The sequence below is a fragment of the Bos grunniens genome, chromosome 18, assembly GCF_055505025.1.
Source record: "Bos grunniens cultivar Pamir isolate PY7600 chromosome 18, Bosgru_T2T1.0, whole genome shotgun sequence".
In the NCBI taxonomy this organism is placed as follows: domain Eukaryota; kingdom Metazoa; phylum Chordata; class Mammalia; order Artiodactyla; family Bovidae; genus Bos; species Bos grunniens.
Window position 1 is genome coordinate 63,108,009 of NC_141182.1, and position 15,354 is coordinate 63,123,362.

The window sequence follows — 15,354 nt, forward strand, 5'->3', positions numbered from 1 at the left end:
TTGGGGCTGGTGCATTGGGATGACCCAGAGGGATGGTACAGGGAGGGAGCAGGGAGGGGGGTTCATGATGGGAACACGTGTACACCTGTGGCGGATTCATGTTGATGTATGGCAAAACCAATACAATATTTTAAAGTAATTAACCTCCAACTAAATAAATAAATTTATATTAAAAAAGAAATTGCAAAAAAATTTAATAAAAATGGAATATCATTTAAAAAATAAATAATTTTTATAAAATGGATTTTATTTAATATCTTTTTTAAAAGAAAGAATATATGTATATGAATAACTGAATCACTCTGTTGTATAACAGGAATTAACAACATCTGAAATCAACTAGACTTCAACAAAGATAAATAAGATAAAATACATTTTAAAATCAACCAGATGTGCCGATCTCTTGAAATAAACGCAACCTACTAACTACTGCTGGGGACCATCAGAAAACATGGCATTGACCCAGCAGAAGAGATTATGGAATGGAAATTGCCAGACTCTCATTTAATCTTTGACCACCTCTTTCTTTTTTTTTTTTTTAACCCATTTTTAAGAAAGTTTTATTTTATTTTTAAACTTTACATAATTGTATTAGTTTTGCCAAATATCAAAATGAATCTGCCACAGGTATACATGTGTTCCCTATGCTGAACCCTCCTCCCTCCTCCCTCCCCATATCACCCCTCTGGAGGGCGTGTTTAGTGCTGCCCTGCCCACCCCCAGGGGCTAGAAGGGACTCCTTAGTGGGAGGGATGGAGGGACCACTCCCCCCTCTTTGTGCAGAAGGACGTGTTAAACCAAGAGGCTGAGCAACTTCAGGGTGTCAACATCCGTCTTGATCACCCAGGGGCCAGACTGCAAGGGCGTCTGGTACCACAGTGTGCTGCTAACACAGCAAGGGAGCTCTGACATGAAAGCAGGAAACCAACCCCTTAACCAACCATCGTTGGCTGCCTGAGCGGGGAATTTCCCGGGTCCCTGCTCTGGTACATTTTTCTCCATTGGTCGTTCTTTCACGTTCTTGCTCCTTCAGTCTGTCACCGGCTGTGTCTTCTCCTTAGCACATGGCAGGGGCTCTGTTCTCTTTTCCCTTCCGTGCTCACACCTCCTCTCTCTCTGGTTTGTTCCCTCTCCTGAGTTTGTGAGTGTCTCTGCAGCCTGTCATTCTCTCCCGGGACTGATGCTGGACTGGACACCAGACCATCTGTGACACAGAGAGCAGAAGGGACTTGTCTGGCCACACTCATCTGTGATGATGATGTCCACAGGGTCGCTGGGAGCTGACCACTCATAGGGGGACTGGCTGAGAGAGCCAGAGCATCTGTAGGTGCCCGGTCTTGCCAAAGTCATGGGGCCAATGGAGAAGTCAGCTGGGGCATGCCCACGAGTGAGCATCTCTCCAGGTCTCTGGAAATGCCCTGTGCTGCTTTCCTGGTGCAGGGTAAACTTGTCAAACAACAGCGGTGAGTGACAGCGGAGGGTCACATTCTCTCCCACCTCCATGAGGGGCCGTGGGTGGGCTGAGATGGAGGGTTTTGTGAACACACCTAGGAGCAAAGAGGTTGTGAGCTTCAGTGAGTCACCCCACCTTGGCCATTCCCCTGACATCTGAAGGTGTAAAACTCCTCCCCATTTGCCAGAGGAGCCAGTTACCCTTCCTTTGTGTTTTGTTGCATTCTCTTTAGCCTTGTTCTCGGGCTCTGGCTCATGTTTTTCCTTCTGGCTCATGTTTCTCTTTGCTCAAGATCTCCAGCCTCCTCTGTCCTCATTCTAAGCTCTTTAGCTGTTGGACCTGCTCTGGGGTTCATGCATACTTACTCAGTCACTTCAGTTGAGTCTGTGCAACTCCATGGACTGTAGTCAGCCAGGCTCCTCTGCCCATGGGATTCTCCAGTTGAGAATACTGGAGTGGGTTGCCATGCTCTCAGCTTCATCCCATCCCTAATATGTGTGGTGGGGGCTGGGGTGGGTCTATGGATGCATACCCTGGCTCCCTTCACATTCATCTAGAATGTGGGTGCTGAGTGCAGGACGTTGGGATGGAGGTGGAGAAAAGGGAACATTTCCCACCTGTTACCCCACCTCATGCCTCTGAGACATTCCTGGGACTCCTCCCTGGGGCTCCAACTCCTTCAAGTGGGATTATAGCTCCCTACTGGGTGGCAGGTGCTGGATCAGGGTCATGCCCCATCCTCCCTGCGGATAGGCAGTGGCAGCATCCTGTCTAACTCATGCCTAGGGAGGCTCCTCCTTCCTGCACTGGGGCACCCCATCCCTCTATTCAACACCCTGAGTTTAAACGCTCAGAGTGGGTTCTCTTTCCCTGGTTCAGTGGTGCCTGGGAATCCTGAGGAAGTCTTGGGCTGCACTGGGACGTGGACCTAGGGAAGGGTTGCCTGCAGGCACGGCTGTACTGGGCTGGGCTGGACCCCTCCTACCTGAGACCACAATCTGCAGGGGGTCAACTGGGTGCAGACCAGTAGGTTTCAGAACATGTGTAGGACCCGGCATGTTCTCTGGTCACCGGGCCAAGGGTGAAGTTATTGAAATGATGTCCTTGGAACTCAGGCAAACACCTTTTCCCATCTGTTTTGAACAGTCTGAATCTCTTAAGTGGGGAATGGGAGTGACACTGAAGAGTCACAGTCTGTCCTAAGGGAACCACGGGGCTTGGCCAGGCGGACAAAGACAGCTTCTCATATTTACCTAGGAGAGAAGGAGACACAGGCTTTGAGTAGAAAATGGGAACACTCAGCTCTCCCCACAGCCCTCGTGGGTGGGCTTCCCCTTTAATTCTTCGAACTCTTCTCCCCTAATGTGCATCACCCTGATGCTCAAGGACACCTGGGGCTTGGGGACAGACAGAGACACAGTCAATCCAGGAGAGACATCATGGAAACTCTCAGGACATGAATCACTTCTTGGGTTGACAAAATAATGAAAACCTATCTCTCAAAACACAAAAAAATTGGGATTTCTGGGCAGTCCAGTGGTTAGGACTTGGCACTTTCTCTGCCAAGGGCCCGACTTGAAACCCTGATCAGGGATCTAAGATCCCGCAAGCTGCACGATGAAGGCAAAATAAAACCCCACAGAAAAGTTGATCTATGGAGAAGAAGCAAAAGGACTTCCCGGTTGCATTTGTTGTAGCTCAAAATGGTAAAGAATCTTCCTGCAAGGCAGGAGACCAGGGTTCAGTCCCTGAGATGGCAAGATCCCCTGGTTAAGGAAATGGCAACCACCTCCATATTCTTGCCTGGAGAATCCCATGGACAGAGGAGCCTGGTGAGCTACAGTCCATGGAGTTGAAAGGAGTCGGACACGACCCACTAACACTACCACAACTAAGCAGTGAAAAAGCCACTTGATTAAAAAGAAGGAAGTAAACCTTGAACCTCGCTCCTTTGTTAGCTAACCTACATCAAATGTGTGACAAGGTCCAAGTGGCCCTGCCTGGTGACCAGACCCTTCCCTGGGGTCAGGTCTAGTGGGCAGTCCTGCAGATCCTGTTGTTAAGGGCCAGTTGGAGATGCCAGGAGCCAGCTTGTAGGGGAGGGTCTGTGGGCTTCAGCCTCTTGCTCCCCACTCATGATAGAAATGGCACTCAGTGGGCCTAGCTCCCAGCTCCCAGACTTCACACTGTGCCTTCAGGTCCAGAGTCTAGAGGTGGGGTAACCTCTGGGGAGAGTGAAGATGAGTATCATTGCCAATAGGAGGACCGGGGATCCACAGGGTAGATGGCTCTCGCTGTGCTGACAGGGTGTCTCACCCCGGCCCTCAGTGTAATCTGCATCAGCCCCAACTGCTTTGCTCAACAGAGAAATAAGGGATGGGGAGGACTCACCCACAGCTGCCCAGATCCTCACACAGAATCCTAGAAGGTAAAGCATGTCAGAGAAGGCTTGTCCTGATGGACCCCACACTCCTTGCACCTTCATCCAGGGATTCTGGTTAGTGGTGTGAAGACCTTCTGATTTCCACAATAACCCTCTCCTACTGTGTCTTTCTGGATTCACCGAGACTCAGGAGGCTGAGGAGTGTGGGGCACATGGCTCTGCTTCTGTGAGACAGGAGGCAGAACTGAACAAAGCTGACAGAGTCACAGGATGTGGAAGGTGGGTGGTGCTGTTGGTACAGTCAGCCTGGGTCATGTCACATGGGAAGATGGCCGGCCTCTTCTCATGCCAGGTATGGAAGTCTGACCTGAGCCACATCATGGAGCACACCTCATGACCCAATCGTCACCTTGTTTCCCTAAATATTGTAAAACTAAGAGGATTCAGACAGATCTTGCTGCCTTTAGGAAGTAGAAACGGTGATTCAGTGTATACCATGCAGGATGCTTTTCCCAAGCTCATGATAAATCTCATTAACCTTAACTCTTCAAAAAAGAGAAATCATGTGTTCCCACCTCGTTTGTCAGGCTCACTGCAGGTGGCCAATTAAAAACTCATTAATAGAGACTTTTATTCTGCATTCTTATGAGAGGACCAGACATGCATATTATGGCTTTTTGAAAATACGAAAAACTTCTATATTGTAATGTTTGTGATTAAGAAACTGTGTTAATTTTAGGTGTACAACAAAGTGAATCAATTATACAGATACATGCCTCTATTGCTTTTCAAATTATTTTCCCACTTAGGTAGTTACAGAATATTAAGTAGAATTCTCTGTTTATACAGTAGGTCCTTGTTGGTCATCCATTTTTTTTTATCTTAAAAATTGTTTTTAATTTATTTTTGGTTGTGCTGGGTCTTCATTGCTGCACTGGGTTTTTGCTACTTGCAGTGAGTGGTAGTTACTTTCCAGCTGTGGTGTGCGGGCTGCTTCTTGCAGTGGCTTCTCTTGTGGAGCACAGGCTCTAGGGTGCGTGGGCTTCAGTGGTTGCAGCAGGTGGTCAGTAGTTGAGCTCACAGGCTCCCAGAAATCCCACTGCTGGGCATACACACTGAGGAAACCAGAAGGGAAAGAGACACGTGTACCCCCGTGTTCATCGCAGCACTGTTTATAATAGCCAGGACATGGAAGCAACCTAGATGTCCATCAGCAGATGAATGGATAAGGAAGCTGTGGTACATATACACAATGGAGTATTACTCAGCCATTAAAAAGAATACAATTGAATCAGTTCTAATGAGGTGGATGAAACTGGAGCCTGTTATACAGAGTGAAGTAAGCCAGAAAGAAAAACACCAATACAGTACACTATTGCACATATATGGAATTTAGAAAGATGGTAACGATAACCCTGTATGTGAGACCGCAAAAGAGACACAGATGTGTAGAACAGTCTTTTGGACTCTGTGGGAGAGGGAGAGGGTGGGATGATTTGGGAGAATGGCATTGAAACATGTATAATATCATATAAGAAACGAATCACCAGTCCAGGCTCAATGCAGGATACAGGATGCTTGGGGCTGGTGCACTGTGATGACCCAGAGGGCTGGTACGGTAGAGAGGTGGGAGGGGGGTTCAGGATGGGGAACACGTGTACACCCATGGCAGATTCAGGTTGATGTATGGCAAAACCAACACATATTTTAAAGTAACACTTTTGAATCAGTTCTAATGAGGTGGATGAAACTGGAGCCTATTATACAGAGTGAAGTAAGCCAGAAGGAAAAACACCAATACAGTATACTAACGCATATATATGGAATTTAGAAAGATGGTAATGATAATCTTGTATACGAGACAGCAAAAGAGACACTGATGTATAGAACAGTCTTATGGACTCTGTGGGAGAGGGAGAGGGTGGGAAGATTTGGGAGAATGGCATTGAAACATGTGAAATGTCATGTATGAAACGAGATGCCAGTCCAGGTTCAATGCACGATGCTGGATGCTTGGGGCTGGTGCACTGGGATGACCCAGAGGGATGGTATGGGGAGGGAGGAGGGAGGAGGGTTCAGGATGGGGAACACATGTATACCTGTGGTGGATTCATTTTGATATTTGGCAAAACTAATACAATTATGTAAGGTTTAAAAATAAAATAAAATTAATTAAAAAAAAATAAAGTAACTGGTCATCCATTTTTAATATAGCCGTGTGTATATGTGAGTCCCAAACTTCCAATCCAATCTTCCCCTGACACAATTCCCCCTGGTAGCCGTAAGTTCATTCTCTGTGAGTCTGTTTTGTAAATAAGTTCATTTTTTTTAATGTCACAAGTAAGCGATATCATGTGATATTTGTCTTTCTCTGACTCTTCATCTGAAATTATTTCCTAACTGTGAGTGGAAACTTTGCACACAGACACTCTCTCTGTCTCTCTCTCTCCCTCCCTTTCCAATCCAAGGACCACAATGTACACAAAGATAATGTGTGTAAAGATGACTGTGGTGGTTTTTTGGGAGGGGGATTTGTTCTGCCTGAAAAGCCTTGCTTCCTAGGTACTCAGATGAACACAAAATATGTCAAGTAGGGACTTCCAAGCTCCAGAATGCTGGAGTGAGGGGCGTGTCCACAACAATCAACTCCAAACTGGGGCAAAATGGCCCAGCTGTTTCAGGACTCCAAGGGCAGACATACACCCAGTTCAGCTGTTGTTCATAGACAGGAAAGAACCTCAGTAAGGGCAGAGACTCCACACCATTTTGCTGGGGGTGGGGGTTGTTAAGATTAGTGATGCTCCCTAAGTAATAAATCTGGTCTCCTCTTGATTATTATCTATGTAATGGAGTAACAGTACAGTCACCCTTCTTAAAATTTCCTCTTATTTACTTAATATCATGTTTCAGAATTGATGTGTATTCTTGGTCCTTTCAGTTTGTGCATTTTTACTGCCATGTAATGTTCCATTGCAGATGTAGAAACCACAAATTTTTAAAAATTAAGACAAATTATTGAAGTATAGTTCATTTCTGCAGTACAGCAAATGGATTCAGCTTGACATGTATATTCTTTTCCATTATGACTTATGGCAAGATACCTAATAGAATTCCCTGTGCCATACTGTAGGACCTCATTCTTTATCCATTCTATGTATAAATAGATTTCATCTGCTAATCCCAAGCTCCCAGTCCTTCCCTCCTTGGCAACCACAAGCCTATTCTCTGTCTCTGAGTCTGTTCCTGTTTCATTGATATGTTCCTTTTAGATTTCACATATGGGTGATATCACCTGAAAATTGTCTTTCTCTTTCTGTCTTCTTCACTTAATATGTTAATCTCCAGGTCCATCCATGCTGCTGCAAAAGGCATAATTTCATTTTTAAAATGCCTGAGTAGTATTCCATTGTGTGTGTGTGTAGGCACATACAACATCTTCTTTACTCATTCATCTGTCGATGGACATTTAGGTTGTTTCCATGTCTTGGGTATTATAAGTTGTGCTGCTATGAACATAGGGGTGCATGAATCTTTTCAAGGTATAGTTTTTTTTCCAAATATATGCTCTGGATTGGAATTGTTGGATCATGTGGAAATTCTGTTTTTGGTTTTTTGAGGAACTTCCATAATGTTTTCCACAGTGGCTGCACCAGTTTCCACTCCTCCAACAGTGTAAGAGGGTTTCCCTCTTCTCCACACCCTCTCAGCATCTGTTATTCATCAACTGTCTAATGATGGCCATTCTGATTGGTATGAGGTGGTACCTCCTTGCAGTGTCGATTTGCCTTTCTCTACTAATGAGCAATGCTGAGCATCTTTTCATATGCCTATTGGCAATCTGTATATCTTCTTTAAACCACACATACCAATTGTGAGTGTGACGTCTATGGATTTTGTCTACAATGAATGACACCTCTGCCAATGTCTCATGAATGTGCTTTGAGTCCAACCTCACGTTGCTTGTCATTGGGCAGAATGATGAGGTCTTTGGGCAAGGAATAGTGACCTTATTTGGAAAGCCAGCAGACCAAAAAGATGGTGAACTCGTGCCCCAAAGAATCATCTTATCTGAGTTAGATGGGCTTTTTTTTGAAGGGGTGGGATGGTCCAACAGTGTTTACTGAATGTAAAATAACCCTATGGGGAAGAATTTTCCAAGGAGAGGAGAGAAAAATACAGGTTAAATACCCACCTGTGAACTCATACTTTCACACTTACACACACACACACACACACACACACACACACACACTAAAAGGGGAAGAGGTGTAGCTGGTTGTTGCAGTGTTCTAATTAACTAATTAATGGCTGTGCTGGGTCTTCATCACTGTGCACTGGCTTTCTCTAGTTGCAGGAAGGGGGGCAGCTCTTTGCTGTGGTGCAGAGTCTCTCATCGCTGTGGCTTCTCTTGTTGTGGAGCACCCACTATAGGCACATGGACTTGTGGCCCACGGGCTTACTTGCCCCATGGGATGTGGAATAGTCCCATTCTGGGGATTGAACCAGTGTCCCCTACTTGGGCAGGCAGATTCCCAACCACTGGACCACCAGAGAATTCCTGTCCAAGCTTCCCCCCCCTTAATTTATTTATTTTTAATTAAAGGACAATTACAATACTGGGATGACTTCTGCCATACATCAACATGGATCAGCTATAGCTATACTTACGTCCCCACCACTGTGGAAAACTTTTAATGCTGGAATCCTTTGTTTTCGAAGCTGTCCATGCACATCTGGTCGTAATATCCCTTTAAGTCCCCAACAAGACAAAAGTTTCTGTCTGTTATGTAACTTTTTATTTCTATACGAATGGGAAAGTGTTATACCTTTCAAGTTCAGAGCCTTGAAAATAGTCTTAGTCCCTCAGTCATGTCCGATTCTTTGTGACCCTAAGGATTGTAGGCCACCAGGCTCCTTGTCCATGGAATTCTCCAGGCAGGAATATTAGAGTGTGTTGCCATTTGCTTCTCCAGCCTTGAGAATGGGTTCTCCTATATTACAAGCTCTAGGCAACATTCTTTTACCAAAGAGTCAGCATGACTAAGCACAGACAGCAGAGCGCAAGGGTTAGAGCTGAAGGAACAGATGCAATGGGAAGTCAGGTCCAGAGATGTGTGGCTGTCCCTTTGAATGGATAAATGTTATCGACTCCGCAACTACTGCAATCACTTGTCCTCCCACCAGTAACATTGTGCTTGTGCTTGGTCGCTCAGTCGTGCCTGACTCTCTGTGATCCCATGGGCTGCAGCCCGCCAGGCTCCTCTGTCAATGGGGATTCTCCAGGCAAGAATGCTGGGGTGGGTTGCCATTTCCTTCCATGGGGGATCTTCCTCAACCGAGGGCTTGAGTTCAGGTCGCCCACGTTGCAGGCGGATTCTTTATCATCTGAGTCAACAGGGAAGCCCACCAGTAACATAATGAGATTCAATATTTCCTCCCACATAACATTGCTATTGTTTTCCACTTACTTTTAACGTGGGCGTGGTGGGATTTTGGCATCATGCTTTCACTATCAGTGTAGCATAACACTAATGTGGAATTTATATCTTAAATTTTAAAATTGAAGTATGAATAGCATGCTAGCTTTCTAATTAAACTAAAAATTGATATGCAACAAACAACAAAGATTTACTGCATAGCACAGGGAACTGTGGTCAATATCTTGTAATAACCAAAATGGAAAATAATCTGAAAAAAACTGTGTGTGTATATGTATAACTGAATCACCTTACTGTGCACCTGGAACATTGTAAGTCAGTTACACTTCAATAAAATGCATATATTATGAAATTTAAAGATGTAACTAGCAAAATAAATTAATTTTAAAATGAAATGAAAGAAAGTAAAGTTTTCCAGTCGTGTCTGACTCTTTGAGACCCCATGTACTCTAGCCTGGCAGGCTCCTCCATCTATGGGATTTTCCAAGCAAGAATACTGGTATGCCTTGCCATTTCCTTCTCCAAATAGTGCAAGCAAACTACAGCATACTCCCTGATGTTCTATGTGCTTACTTGTACCTTCCAACTCTGCATACAGTGTATTCACATGGGCATCTTGAAACTGCCCAATACTGGCTCAGCCCAGATGGTGGTTTGTGAAAGGTCCCTGGAAGGAAGTCAGAGGCTGAGTCCTAGGACCTCTCCACCCCTCAGTCCCCAGCTCAGCTCAGGAGCCCTTCCAGGTTTCACCAGCATCACTCTAGAATCCCAGTAACCCCACCTCACCCACCACCAAGTTTCCAGGGCTCAAGTGAGACATGGGTTCTGGGAGCCCCAGGAGGACTTACCTGCAGGGTTCGGGGTCCTCTGGCCCAGACTCAGCCTTGGAAGGGAGATTTCCCACTGGAACCTTCGGCTGATTATCTCCCAATCAGGGTCCCCAGTTCCTCCAGCTGCCCAAGCACTGAAACAGGTTGAGTGCTGAAGAACTGATGCTTTCGGACTGTGGTGCTGGAGAGGATTCTTCTTCTTCTTCTTCTTCTTTTTTAATTAGTTTATTTATTTTCAGTTCAGTTCAGTTCAATTGCTCAGTCATGTCTGACTCTTTGTGACCTCATGAATCACAGCACGCCAGGTCTCCCTGTCCATCACCAACTCCCGGAGTCTACCCAAACCCATGCCCATTGTAGTCAGTGATGCCATCTAACCATCTCATCCTCTGTTATCCCCTTCTCCTCCTGCCTTCAATCTTTCCCAGAATCAGGGTCCTTTCAAATGAGTCAGCTCTTCGCATCAGGTGGCCAAAGTATTGGAGTTTCAGCTTCAACATCAAGCCTTCCAATGAACACCGAGGGCTGATCTCCTTTAGGGTGGACTGGTTGCATCTCCTTGCAGTCCAAGGGACTCTCAAGAGTCTTCTGCAACACCACAGTTCAAAAGCATCAATTCTTTGGCGCTTAACTTTCTTTATAGTCCAGCTCTCACATCCACACATGACCACTGGAAGAACCATAGCCTTGACTAGATGGACCTTTGTTGACTAAGTAATGTCTCTGCTTTTGAATATGCTGTCTAGGCTGGTCATAAGTTTCCTTCCAAGGAGTAAGCGTCTTTTAATTTCATGGCTGCAGTCACCATCTACAGTGATTTTGGAGCCCAGAAAAATAAAGTCTGACACTGTTTCCACTATCTGCTTATCTATTTGCCATGAAGTGATGGGACCGGATGCCATGATCTTAGTTTTCTGAATGTTGAGCTTTAAGTCAATATTTTCACTCTCCTCTTTCACTTTCATCAAGAGGCTCTTTAGTTCTTCTTCAATTTTGGCCATAAGGGTAGTGTTATCTGCATATCTGAGGTTATTGATATTTCTCCCAGAAATCTTGATTCCAGCTTGTTCTTCCTCCAGCCCAGTGTTTCTCATGATGTACTCTGTATATAAGTTAAATAAGCAGGGTGACAATATACAGCCTTGACATACTCCTTTTCCTATTTGGAACCAGTCTGTTGTTCCATGTCCAGTTCTAACTGTTGCTTCTTGACCCGCACACAGGTTTCTCAAGAGGTAGGTCAGGTGGTCTCATATTCCCATCTCTTTCAGAATTTTCCACAGTTTATTGTGATCCACACAGTCAAAGGCTTTGGCGTAGTCAATAAAGCAGATGTTTTTTCCTGGAAGTCTCTTGCTTTTTCAATGATCCAGAAGATGTTGGCAGTTTGATCTCTGTTTCCTCTGCTTTTTCTAAAACCAGCTTGAACATCTGGAAATTCACAGTTCATGCATTGCTGAAGCCTGACTTGGAGAATTTTGAGCATTACTTTACTAGTGGATGAGATGAGTGCAATAGTAGTTTGAGCATTCTTTGGCATTGCCTTTCTTTGGGATTGGAATGAAAACTGAACTTTTCGAGTCCTGTGGCCACTGCTGAGTTTTCCAGATTTGCTGGCATATTGAGTGCAGCACTTTCACAGTGTCATCTTTTAGGATTTGAAATAGCTCAACTGGAATCCCATTGCCGGAGCCAGCCGGCAAAGTCGATCAGGTCCCGAGAACGTGCACGGCGTGGCTGAGAAAGAAAACTACAGCAAAAGAAATTCTACAACAAAGATGGGGTCGAGAGGTTCAGACACGTCTCCACAAAGGGAAGCAGTCTGACCACGACTTTATTCAGCATCTCATATTTATACAGGAGAGCGTGAGAAAGACAAGACAGTTAACTTTTTTCTTGGTTGACCTATACATCTTACAAAAAGTCACAAGAAATCTTGAGAGCATGGGAATGGCACCCTGTTATTATTTCTTACACCAGATAACATTTCCCTGTGCATGAGAAGTTTGCCCAGAACTCCAGGTGTCTGCAGTAGATAGTTGCCTAATCTCTGGGGTGGTGGGACAGAGAGCTATGTTTGCAAGCAAACCCTCAAGGACTGAGGCAGCTCCCAGAGCTGTGTCCTTCAGACAAAGGACCCCGTTCTCACGGGCAGCTCCCCGCATTCCATCACCTCCACTAGCTTTGTTGATAGTGATGCTTCCTAGGGCCCACTTGACTTCACATTCCAGCATGTCTGGCTCTAGGTGAGTATGAGTGATCACACCAGCATGATTTTCTGGGTCGTGAAGATCTTTTTTTTCTACAGTTCTTCTGTGTATTCTTGCCACCTCTTCTTAATATCTTCTGCTTCTGTTAGGTCCATACCATTTCTGTCCTTTTTCGAGCCCATCTTTGCATGAAATGTTCCCTTGGCCTTTCTAATTTTCTTGAAGAGATATCTAGTCTTTCCCATTCTGTTGTTTTCCTCTATTTCATTGCATTGATTGCTAAGGAAGGCTTTCTTATCTCTCCTTGCTATTCTTAGGAACTCTGCATTGGAAGCTAATTACTTTACAATATTGTGGTGGTTTTTGCAAAAAATTGACATGCATCAGCCATGGGCGCACATGTATTCCCCATCTGGAACCTTCCTCTCACCTCCCTCCCCATCCCATCCCCCAGAGTCATCCCAGTGCACCAGCCCTGAGCACCCTGTCTCATGCATCAAACCTGGACTGGTGATCCACTTCACGTATGATAATATACACGTTTCAACATTACCCTCTCAAAGCATCCCACCCTCACCCTCTCCCACAGAGTCCAAAAGACTGTTCTTTACATCTGTGTCTCTTGCTGTCTCACATATAGGGTCATCATTACTGTCTTTCTAAATTCCATGTTTGTGTGTTAGTACACTGTATTGGTGTTTTAGTTTCTGACTTACTTCACTCTGTATAATAGGCTCCAGTTTCATCCATCTCATTAGAACTGATTCAACTGCATTCTTTTTAATGGCTGAGTAATATTCCTTGGTGATGGACACGGGGGGCCTGGAGTGAGGCAATTCATGGGGTCGCAGAGTCGGACACGACTGAGCGACTGAACTGAACTGAATAATATTGTTAGTTTCTGCCATACATCAACATGGATCAGCCATAGCTATACTTACATCCCCTCCACTGGGAAATCTTTTAATCCTGGAATCCTCTGTTCTTGAAGCTGTCCATGCATGCCTGGTCATAATGTCCCTTTAAGCCCCTGACAAGACAAAAGGTTCTGTCTGTTCTGCCACTTTTTATCTCTATATGAATGGGAAAGTGTTATACCTTTCAAGTCAGAGCCTTGAGAATAGTTTAGTCCATCAGTCGTGTCTGACTCTTTGTGATGGGCTGCAACCCGCCAGGTTCCTCTGTCCATGGGGCTTCTCCAGGCAAGAATGCTGGGGTGGGTTGCCATTTCGTTCTCCAGGAGATCTTTCTGTGCTGCAGGCAGATTCTTTATCATCTGAGTCCCCAGGAAAGCCCACCAGTAACATAATTCGAGTCAATATTTCCTCCCACAATTAACATTGCCATTATTTTCCGTTTACTTTTAATGTACATAACATAAAACATTACTTTTAGTGTAGCATAACACTGATGTGGAATATACCATAAATTTAAAAATAGAAGTACAAATACAATGCTAGATTTCTAATTAAAAAAAAAAAGATATGCAACAAGCAACAAAGATTTACTGTATAGCATGGGGAACTATAGTCAATATCTTGCAATAACCTAAAATGGAAAGTAATCTGCAAAATAATGTATGCATACTTGTATAACTGAAAATCACCTTGCTGTGCACCTGAAACATTGTAAGTCAACTACACTTCAATAAAATATAAATATTATGAGATTAAAAAATGGAACCAGTAAAACAAATAAATTTTAAAATAAAATGAAAGAAAATGAAGTCACTCAGTAATGTCCAACTCTTTGCAACCGTATGGACTGTAGGCTGGCAGGCTCCAATATTCATGGGATTTTCCAGGCAAGAATACTGGAATGCATTGCCATTTCTTTCTTCAAATAGTGCAGGCCAACTGCAGTATAATCTCTGATTGTCTGCGTACTCATTCTCACATTCCATCTGTGCATATGGTGTATCACATGGGCACCCTGAACTGCCCAAGAGATTCTCAGCCCAGATGGTGAGTTTGTGGAAGGTCCCTGGAAGGGAGTCAGAGGCTGAGTCCAAGGACCTCCCCACCCCTCACTCCCCAGGTCAGCTCAGGAGCCCTTCCAGGTTTCACCAGCATCACTCTAGAATCCCAGTGCCCCCACCTCCTCCTCCACCGATTTCCTGGGACCGAAGTGAGACATGGGGACCCAGGAGCCGTGGGAAGACTCACCTGCAGGGCTTGGGGTCCTCTGGCCCAGACTCAGCCCTGAAAGTGAGAGATTTGCCACCAAAAGCTTGGGCTGATTCTCTCCCCGTCAGGATCCCTGGCTCCTCCAGTGCTCAAGCACTGAGGTTCCCATGAACTGGGGGTGGAGTGGGCATCCCGTGCCCTCATGCGGTTCCCTCCCTGCCCATCACATCTGGACGAGGAGGAGAAGCTCAGAGAGGATAAAAGTCATGTCTGCAGCTCTGGCCTCCCAGCTGCCCCCGCCCTGTGCAGATGAAGAGACCATGGGGCCTTAGAGGACAAACAGGATGTGGTCCCTGGGGGGCCACTGCGGCCCCTCAGGGTTCCCACAGCTGTGGACCTGCAGCAACAGGGCTGCCCCTCCATGGACCTGGCGCCGATGTCTCCAGGCAGGGCTCAGGAGGCATCTCAGCCCAGACCTGAGGTCTCAGCTCCTTTTCTGCCCAGTCTGACTGCCTGCTCTAGAGGGTGGGACCCAGGTTCTCGCCCTGAGTCAGTCCCGGACAGTCTGGCTCCAAATACAACTCAGAACTTTATTTTCCCAGTCCCCTCCAGAAATGGAATTTACTTCTCATCTTCAGTCAGCTCACAAATTATTGCAGAGCACCTACTCTGTACCAGGCATTGATGCTACACAACAGAAATACACCCATGACCCAGGTAAACCCATCTTCTGTAGGTGCTCGAAGAACTCAGGTTCTGCAGAATGAGGGCATCAAATGCTAATAATCAATTATTTTTAAAATAGAAGAAACAAGAAAATAACTGTGTTCCATGTCTACACTGTAAACATTTTAAAAAATGAAGCTCCTGAACTGTGGTCCAAGCACTTCATGGCAAAAAAAGAAAAAAAAAAT

The 15,354-nt window shown here is 45.2% G+C and overlaps 1 protein-coding gene across 1 annotated transcript; it reads right to left on the reverse strand.

Annotated features, from left to right (window-relative positions):
- Positions 1-522: 522 nt before the first annotated feature.
- Positions 523-1,859, reverse strand: LOC147354669 (putative killer cell immunoglobulin-like receptor-like protein KIR3DX1). The gene has a single exon (XM_086354581.1). The coding sequence runs from the start codon at positions 1,726-1,728 to the stop codon at positions 1,162-1,164; it is 567 nt and encodes a 188-aa protein (XP_086210707.1). The 5' UTR covers positions 1,729-1,859; the 3' UTR covers positions 523-1,161.
- Between the last annotated feature and the right edge of the window lie 13,495 nt (positions 1,860-15,354).